Raw genomic sequence first — 9,637 nt, 5'->3', positions numbered from 1 at the left:
TTCTCGGATATGTTCGTTTCATATTTCGAATGGTCCAAATTTAGCGGATAGTGGAAAAGAGTTAAATAGCGCAAGGAGGAAAATTTGCATGGAAATCTGGTACGATTACCAAGTAGGAGGAAGCAAACGCACATGCGCATTCTCGACGAAACGGCGTGAACGAAACAGCGGGCCGGGAGGAGGGGTGTATTCGGTTTACCGGCTAAAAATATAATAGGATGCGGTCGAGGTGTAACCCGTAAGGTCGCGAGTTCGATTCCCTCAGAGGGAAAATACACTGCTATTTCTAGAATCTCCGGTCGAGTGCTCGAGTCACGGTGTAAACAGCAAAGCGTTCCACCAAGCCGAGTCCGTCTCCGTTCTGCTCGCGAGTTTATCGTTTAAAAGTAAAAACTGGCATGGAGCAAACGTGGGGGGTCTTTGCGAGGGTTGAACGACGAGGTAAGCTCGGGAAGGGCAGGCCAGGGTAGCGTGGGTCGTTAAGAGAGGACGAGCTCGAAACTCGAGGGGCTGCCGGAAGTTTACGGATCGTAGGAGCGCGACGGGGTCCAATGCGACGAGAATTAGTCTCGGATTAACCAAGAACGAGGGCTTCGAGGTGATTATCGGATATTTGCTAGTAGAAGCGCAATAAGACTAGCTCGCGATAAGGAGGCACGAACAAGCAGTTCGCGTTTTCAAAGGGCAAGCTAATCCGAGTCTTGGACGTTCACGGATGAAAATGTGGTTTAGAAAGATTAAGCGTGATGGAAATCGCATCGTTGCTAGCGGCACCGCGACCCTCGCTGTTCGGGGCCGCTCAGTATGTAAAGCCACGTTTAAATGTTCGCGACGCAGCTGCCGTCAAAGTACAATGGTAGCCCTGTTTCATGGCTCGAAGCTCTTTCAGAAGCATCGTAGCGTCGAGGTTTTTCGACCCAGTGACGTCACGTTGCGTATTTGAAAAATAGGTCATTCAAGCGGGAACTAAACGAGGGCTACGATAGGAAAGATCGATCCACGATCCTTTGCTCACGGTCGCAGTTGGCCGAGCTTGAACGGTTTACTGTTCGCGAAGCCGAATCTTATACAACTTGTGACAATGTAAATATTCTATTATCGCCATTTGGAAGTAACCTTCTTGTATATTTATTATATACCGTCAATTAAGCAATAATTCTAGTTTCAGAAGTAGCCTTGAAACTCGTTTCTTGGAATACCATTAAACATTTCTCTTATGGCGGTATGTTAAATATCAGCAATATGGAGCAATCATTCTTCTTTTACCATTATAAGTATATTTTTTTATTTTTTCACACCAACCAGCGATTACAGAGTATAAAGTTGAGGAAATAAGAAACAACTTAATTAAATATTTAAATAACTAAATGACAAATGATTTCTACAAATTTAGGATATACGATACGAACCAGTTGAACGGTATAAAAAACAGGAGTGGAGAGGGTTAAAATTAATTTTAAATTACTTCACGGTGGGGTAGATCCAAAAACTAAAATGATACTTTATATAATAATTTCGAAGGTATTAACCAAAAATTTCTTGTTACTTGATTAAATCTGTATAGGCAACGCTCTAGCGACATAAAACGTTACCCATACAGACGTTACTAATACATTGATCATGCTCTTTATACAGACGTTGCTAATGTATCGTCGAGTGTTCTTCTGAGTGGGACCCATTGTCGATCAACGTGAAATTCGTCATCGAAGGGACGGAAGGGATGTGAAATCCAAATCCAAATTTAACTTACAGGTTTTTAAAAATTTTCGAGGTATTAATAAAGAAAAAACGTTCGTTACAGTACACAAAATACTCGATCACCTCGATACAGGGTGTCTCGCGTAAAATCGATTATATTTATTTCAACCTTTTGCGCTTGAGAAGCAACTCAGTCGCCACGGCGTTTCATGCGGCAACTCGAATTTTTCAACAACTGATTGTAAGTTTTGATGCCCTACAAAAATTGATTTTGCACGGTTGAAACGCGAGATCGATTGTATCAAAGATAAAATTAGTGATCAAGAAAATGAAAGCAGCGATGGAGATAGTAACATAGTACTAGCTGTAAGAAATTGGAATGCCCCACAAGACCTATTAATTCAAAATGGACACCTTGGAGAATCGACTGAAAAAGTTATCGAGCCTAAAGGGTTAATATAATATTGTTTAAATGCACAGATTGTGCGTTCCAGTGTAGCAGAATATTGTTTTATTAACAACGTATAAATCAATTTGTCAAATATTATATACCATATCATAAATGGTGGAGATAGTGTAGCTATTGGGTTGTCAGCAACTCGACACTGGATAGTCGCCCGCGATAACTACTATGTATTACAGTTGTTTGAATTAATAACACGTATGTAGGCATCTTTCAATGCTTGTTCTGTAGTTTTTTTGTCAATACCTCGGAAACTGTTAAATGCCCGAAGATAACATTTTTGGATTCGAGATTTCCGGTTCTCTAACGGCTCTTCGAATTTCTCGACATTTCGGATTTTTCTCTAATGTGAGAAAATATTTGAAAGCAAATCGGAGTTTCTGCGTTCTCGTCGATGAGCCAATCGACTTGTTCCGCTGTAGGTAAGCAGCGACAGTTGGTCTCGTTCCAGCATACGTTTCGTGATGTAGAAGGAGCGGACCTTTTTTCATCTCCAGAATTCCGAAGATTTCTTTTCAAAAGACTTTTGAACATCGCCAGGAGAGAAAATGAAGAAAGGGGAGGAGAAAAGGAGATGAAAACGGAGCGTAATACCGAACGGTGCGCGTTTTGAATAGACCGTCTTGCAAGGGTCTCGAGTTTCAATGGCCGTGCCACGTCTGATTTCGTGACAACCGAAAGACGGTGAAGGAGAATATAAAACCCGAGAACCCTCCGACGTACAATGGAGAAGGACGATTTTCGGGTAGACTCGCGGGCCGCTATGACCCACTGTTATTAAATTTTTCTATTCGCTACGAGCATCAAGGTACGACCGCGAGATTCACTCCGTCGATAAAACACTGGGAATGCGAGGCTTGCGTTGATCCGCTCGTAAATCCCGACGATTAACTGCTCTCGTGGGAAGCCAACTACTGGTAGACGAGATGAGGCAACGAATCGATACGATGGTGGTCGCGAATGAAAGAGAATCGAGAAATGCTTGCGGTTGAGAAAGGTCGTGCGGGTCCCTTTCGCGATTCGATGGTTCGTCGGTTGAAGCGGCGATGGTGGTGGTGGCGGTGGTGGTGGTGGGTTCGACAGTGGCGACGGCGGTGGCGGCGAAATCAGCGACCGGCCGTAAAGGGAAAAAGACTGCCGGAAAAGGAAGAGGAGAAAGACGAAAGGGGCCGTTAGAAGAAGGAAGGTCGATTGACGCGGACCCCGGGAGAATCGTAGGGTGTTCACGATAATCCACTCGATCCTCTCTCGAATTCTCCGTTACGAATAATAAACTCGCCGACAAAGTGGCCGACTATCCTGCCAGTTGAGCGGGGATCGGACATAGACGCCTTCCACGAACCGCTTTTTTCCGTTTCGACCTTCTGCGCCGTAAAAGGAGAACCGAGCACCCGAGGAAGGACGACCGCGGGGTTTGCGCGACTGTGTGTCACATACCCGCATAAGTCACTCGCTTATGGGCATATATCTATTTATTCTGCGTAGCAATTTTTCCGTGTCACCGAAGTTAGTACTTCCGAATGATCTCGAGTCCACTGAATTTTAATTAACACATTCCTATTTTCGATTTAGTATATCGTGCGTCAAGCCAATAGAAGTTGCTTCTCCCCATTTCTTAATTTATTATTTAGTAAAATTTATCTGACGTTTCGTTTTCAAGTATTTAATTGTTTCCGAGATATTCGGTACCGTACAGAGAACGCTACCTATAGATACGGTTATTAATCAACCATGTTCGTTGGTGGTAGTAGTCGGTTCAGTATTTATAGGGCCGAGTTCTTCAAACTTTTCTTATCGTGGAACACTGTTTAAGATCGAAAATTTCCAAGTAATACTAGAGTAAATTTGGGTTTTTAGTTATAATTTCTTTTAAGAGTTGTTTTAAATTGTGTTAAACACATAAACACGGACAATGTTTTCGTTGCTCTTTGACCTTACTTTCATAGTTTTTCACGGAACACTTAGTTACCATTTGCGAAATACAGTACCATTTGGAACTAATATTTTTGATTTGGAATCTATCTGCCCTCTACCCTTCTCTCCTTTCCAAACTTCATAACGATCGATCGTCGATCTTTTTTGAAAGAACATCTATTTAGAACGTTCACTCGTATATCGTGTAGAACCGCGCTGTCTCGTAGGTATTGTATATACGATGTTTTCTCTTTCAAGGAAAAAGTATAGTTATTGAAGGAGAGAAGCATTTGACAGTGCGCACCGTTACGTTACAGGACCTACACAGCTACACACGTAACTGCATATACATATGTACCTATGTACGTATGTATATAAGTATAAAAGAGGATCTCCGACGCATGGGTATTTCCGCTTACCGTCGAAGCTTGCGTCGTATCGCGTCGCGTTGCCCGCGTTCGAGCTGAAACATGCCTAGCGAGCAAGCTTGTACGCCAAAAATGCTATTCCTCCGTTTTCGTTACCAGTTTGTCATGTATATACGTTTGTATACGTGCGTATGGACATCTACATGGCATCCGTATATCGTTTAAATCGCGAACAGCCGCTCGTGCTTTTTGTTCGTGGAAACCAAGCGTCTAATCTTGGACGGCGATGATGAATCGAGCGAAGCTAACCAAGGACGACGCGAAACCGAACGGACCTGCGAAGACCTGAATAGTTCACCGACGAGCCGGTATATTATCGAGGATAGGATCGATGCGGCTAGAATTTCCTCGATTTCGGTCAAGTTGACCCCGGTCCTTTCGTTTCGTTACGGCCAGGCTGGCGGATAGTCAGGTTCGATCTAGAAAAGGAAAACCATAACGGAGGAACGAAGGGATCTAGCTTTTGTGCGGAGAAACGTAATTAGAGCAGAACTGTCGGTCGACGGTACAAACCACTTCTAGGGGAGAAAAGAAGTTAGGTTCTTCGTGTCGTTTCCATTCGACTACCTTTCCTCCTTTAACTCTGTATTGCTCGTTATTTTCGATAAATGCTTCCATAAACGTAAAAGAGTGTGATTTCCTAAATTTCTACGCGTCTATAAAAACTTGCGAAAGAAAGACAATAGTATTATCGTAAAAAAAATCTAATTAGACTTGCTGCTGGTGGAATGTAATGGACTCTTCCTCTTACATGTGTAAGGATTATATTGTTTTACAAGTGATCAAGATAGTATATTGACAAGGTATTCAGCATGTAGATAGCGCCCTCGGATACAGAACCAGCAAAACTAAATTGAAAATCGTCGATGCTTTATCGACCCTTTCTATGCATTTCGTGATATCATTTAAAGTAAGTTCAGACGCACTTATCAGGTTTCAGAGTTTCAGGTGTAGCAACATAAACAGAATGGTGACGACGCTTTACGCGAGTCAAACAGTGAAATGATCTGCCCGTGAATATTTATCGCACGCTTGCGTTTGCGTTCGATGCAACGTAGAAGATCGCGCGAAGGTAAAGAGAAATGTACACGTGCTTGCGTGTTGTTCGGGCCAATGAACAATGATGACCTCGGTTTCAGGGTCGTTTTGGCTATTATTCGCTTGCACCGAGTTACCTCGCCTTCTCCACGTTCGCATCGTCCCCCCGCTTCGTTTTTCGCTAATGTCTTATACATATCGCACTACCTCACTAGAGTCTACACGTCTCTATCCTTTCGCCTAGCCTCGATTCGTTTCATTTTCCATTGCAACGCCGTACCCTATTTTATCTTATATTCTTTCTTCATTCTCCTTACCCCGTATCATCGTTTTAATCTCGTTTACATTTCCTCTATAAAAATGCAATATATTCTTGATTCGCGCAAAGGTTCTGGGATACCTGCGATTAAATTTCTTCTTGAAAGTGAAATTATGATTTATTCGTGAATTGATTTCTTTACATTACTTAGTATGGTAGTTATAAATCGAGTAGGTCGAAATTTATTCGGACGTTATTTTGAATTACGTTCGTACGTAGGTGTAGTATACTTAATCTCAGCAATTTATACGCGCCATGTAACATTATAAATACAAATCGGCGGTCATCTAATGGAAAGTGGCTCTATCTAGTGGTATCGATGCTCATTGATCAGCCGTGCGGTTAGTATTACCATCGACACCGACAGGTATCCTCGTCGTGGTATCCTCCTCATATCCACCGATATTGTTATAGTACAATATATATATATAGTACAAAGTAGAGATTATAATTGAAAAAATAAAACATATAACATGTAACGAATCCAATGCAAAGGAAATCCATGCTTATAGAGCCCGTGTCAGTTAGTCACTGCTATAGTAAAATGTTGCCAATACCCTCTATGAGATACTGTCGGAAATGTACGATTTCAGCAGAAAACAGAATATATTCTTATTAGACTAACAGGAAAGAGGATGATAGCCTATCGTAGGAATGTTTTACGATGCGATCGCATTATACTGAGAAAAAATCCCTGTAAGTAAAAATACTTCGTACCATAGCTTTAAACATAGGATTTTTTTAGAAATTGATTTTAATTAAAAATTAATTTTAAATGACGCGTATAACTGACTGATTTATTTTAGGAGATAAAAATAATGTGTCAAGTTTTTTTGTTTTCCGATAGTACTCGACACGTAGAATGTAAAAATGCAGATTTTAACTTCAGGAATTCATTTGTTCAAAACTTATGCGCATACAACTTCTATCCATAGTCTATCCACGAGTTAGCAGAGTTATACACCCTTGGATTATATATACTTTTGTCGGGCTTATAGACATAGGAATAATAAGACGGAACGATAACTTTTACTTTGGGCGAGGATGAAATCATTTTCACGGATTGGCTGAAATACAAAGCGCGCGAAATTTTAAAACTAGGAAAGGGAAGAAAGGTGTTTTATTTATAAATGAACGTACAGGCGTGTTGATAGCTATATATATTAAGTGATTTTTGATCACTTAATAAATTGTAAAAAAAATATCATTTTTTAAATAATCTTATTTTCTATGTATATGTACATTATTGATTTTTATATAGAATTAGTTCATTATTAAATACATGTTCTAAAATGATGATTTTTCGCACAATTTTTGCAATGCAGAAAATGAGACTACGCTTGCGCGATTCTAACCAATCATTAATGAAGCACCAAAATACCACGCGACGGCAGCTGTTCCCCGCCGCTGAAGTGGCTTTGCCCTTTTCAAGAATTGCTCAGACCATGGTTCATTTAAATCCATAACTGCTTTTTGCCAGCACGCTTGCCTGGTTGCTTCGAGCTTAGAACTGTCTCAGCGGTTACATCTCTGATCGATAACAGTGTCATTCACTAATGTTGGAATTAGAAAGACAATGAGAGAAAAATAAGAACTAGACCAATAACAAAAGACCACATGGTCGAGCTGTCAGGAAATGCAGCGCGCCGTTTTCGACCGAGTTTCCCCTGGTGGTCGCAACACGAAATAAGTAGATCACGTCAGAAAACGTAAAAAGTATGTCGCGGCTCGTGTTTGGTCGAACGAAAGATCTCGTCGGATTCGTCGCGAAAATACGATGCTGGGCTCGCGTGAAAAACTTTGTTACATGCTCGATAACGACAAGCTCATGTACGTAAAGAAGAGAACCGAGGAGAGCACGAGTGCCGCTATGACGGCGAATCGCGTGGTCGTGTTTCTCGTTTTCGTCTCGGGAGTCTCGGTTGCTGTCATCGGTACACTGCTGTCTCAATACATTCGCGGCTCGTTGAAGGATCTGCCGGGTGAGTCTTTTTCGATCACGAAATTTCTTCGACTCTGTCTAGACGATCGAGTTCTCTTCCCTTTTTTTTTTTTTTTTGGTCAATCTAACCTGTAACACAAAGAATCGAGACGGCGATAGTAGTTCCTTTTTCAGATCACGACTATCGCCACGTGTTCATTCCGCTTCCCTCGGAAGGCACGTTGAACGTGTACGACGAGAGTACTCTGGACGTGGCACTATCGAGATCTCGACTACGCAACGAACTAGAGATTGAGAACAGAGCGACGTCCATCGCGGAAGCTTTGACCTCGCTGCATTTGGCGCTGGAAATGAAATTGTCCGGCAAACAAAACAAAGCGATCAAATTGTTTCAACACGCCGTGGCTTTGGCCCCCCGTCATCCGGACATCCTGAATCATTATGGCGAGTTTTTGGAGCATACGCAAAACGACGTTATCAAAGCAAACGAATATTATGTGCGCGCCTTGAGTTTCCAACCGAACCATGAAGGGGCATTGATAAATAGTCAAAGAACTGCCCGTGTGGTCGAGGAGTTGGACCGAAGGATGCTCCGGCGCATAGACGAGAAGCGAAACGCGTTGTCCGCGATACCTGACAACAATGCCGCTTTGATACGTGCGAAAAGAGAGGCTTATTTCCAGCATATTTATCACACGGTTGGTATCGAGGGGAATACGATGAACCTGGCTCAGACCAGAGCGATCGTTGAAACTCGTACAGCGGTCGCTGGTAAGAGCATCGACGAGCACAACGAAATCCTTGGCTTGGATGCAGCTATGAAATACATCAACGCGACCCTAGTCGACAGAGTGGGATCGATTTCTATCAAGGACATATTAGAGATACACATGCGTGTTTTAGGACACGTGGATCCCATACAAGGTGGTCAATTTCGACGTACTCAGGTATATGTGGGCGGTCATGTACCGCCTGGTCCCGGAGATATTCACTATCTCATGGAGGAGTTTGCATTGTGGTTGAACAGCGAAAGAGCCATTCGCATGCATCCTGTCAGGTAAACGTGTTCCCCCTCGTATTCAAAAATATGCTTAAATAGTATTATATATATATCAAACTGCATTTTTCCTTTGCTCGTTTCTTTCTGTTTCAGATACGCGGCTTTAGCGCATTACAAATTAGTGCATATACATCCGTTTTCCGACGGAAATGGTAGAACGTCTCGTTTACTTATGAACATGATTCTGATGCAAGCTGGTTATCCACCGGTTATTATTCATAAACAGCATAGACATACCTATTACGAGAATCTTCAAATAGCAAACACGGGAGATGTCCGACCATTTGTTCGATTCATAGCCGAATGTACGGAACAAACATTGGATCTGTTCCTCTGGGCAACCAGCGAGTTTTCTAGACAAGTTCCCGCCCTCGGTCAAGACAACTTGTTCACGGATCGACACAATACCATCGCTTTAGAGGATGACGTCATGGACGATTCTACGGACACCGAATTCGACGCTGATTAACAACTATCCAACTTAACTTTATCGTTACAATCCTCCGCGGTAATTCAATGACTGTTTTTACGCTCGAATCGTAACTTCCGGCTCGCAAGGTTTTTAACATTTTCTCGTAGAATAATCTTAATATTATTTATATTATTATATATTATTTTTGTCGAGTCAACCAAACGATCGCACATGTATATTCTATTATTTTATTTTCCGTTTCTTATACAATCCACCGCGAATGTAACTCCCCAATTTGAAATGTCGATTGTGCTACCACCCCGTTGGCCTGATTCCACTTCTATAGAGTATGCTTCCATTTCT

The 9,637-nt window shown here is 42.0% G+C and overlaps 1 protein-coding gene across 2 annotated transcripts; it reads left to right on the top strand.

Annotated features, from left to right (window-relative positions):
* Positions 1 to 7,433: 7,433 nt before the first annotated feature.
* On the top strand, positions 7,434 to 9,413 carry Fic (FIC domain protein adenylyltransferase). Of its 2 annotated transcripts, none has more exons than XM_076906326.1 (3): positions 7,434 to 7,842; positions 7,977 to 8,859; positions 8,956 to 9,413. In XM_076906326.1, the coding sequence occupies exons 1-3, from the start codon at positions 7,638 to 7,640 to the stop codon at positions 9,329 to 9,331; spliced, it is 1,464 nt and encodes a 487-aa protein (XP_076762441.1). In that variant the 5' UTR covers positions 7,434 to 7,637; the 3' UTR covers positions 9,332 to 9,413. The 2 variants fall into 2 exon arrangements, with proteins under 2 accessions (XP_076762441.1, XP_076762440.1); XM_076906325.1 differs by having other exon boundaries at positions 7,435 to 7,842; positions 7,965 to 8,859; positions 8,956 to 9,412.
* Positions 9,414 to 9,637: the final 224 nt, after the last annotated feature.

Source organism: Xylocopa sonorina, chromosome 13 (assembly GCF_050948175.1).
Source record: "Xylocopa sonorina isolate GNS202 chromosome 13, iyXylSono1_principal, whole genome shotgun sequence".
Classification (NCBI taxonomy): domain Eukaryota; kingdom Metazoa; phylum Arthropoda; class Insecta; order Hymenoptera; family Apidae; genus Xylocopa; species Xylocopa sonorina.
This window is presented reverse-complemented; position numbering and strand designations above follow the sequence as displayed.

Excerpts from the sequence above, each read along its gene's own strand:
- Fic (XM_076906325.1), top strand. The coding sequence starts at position 7,638 with ATGCTGGGCTCGCGTGAAAAACTTTGTTACATGCTCGATAACGACAAG. Across the intron at positions 7,843-7,964 it reads CTCGTTGAAGGATCTGCCGG|TTCCTTTTTCAGATCACGAC; the intron begins GTGAGTCTTTTT and ends CGGCGATAGTAG. Across the intron at positions 8,860-8,955 it reads ATTCGCATGCATCCTGTCAG|ATACGCGGCTTTAGCGCATT; the intron begins GTAAACGTGTTC and ends TTTCTGTTTCAG.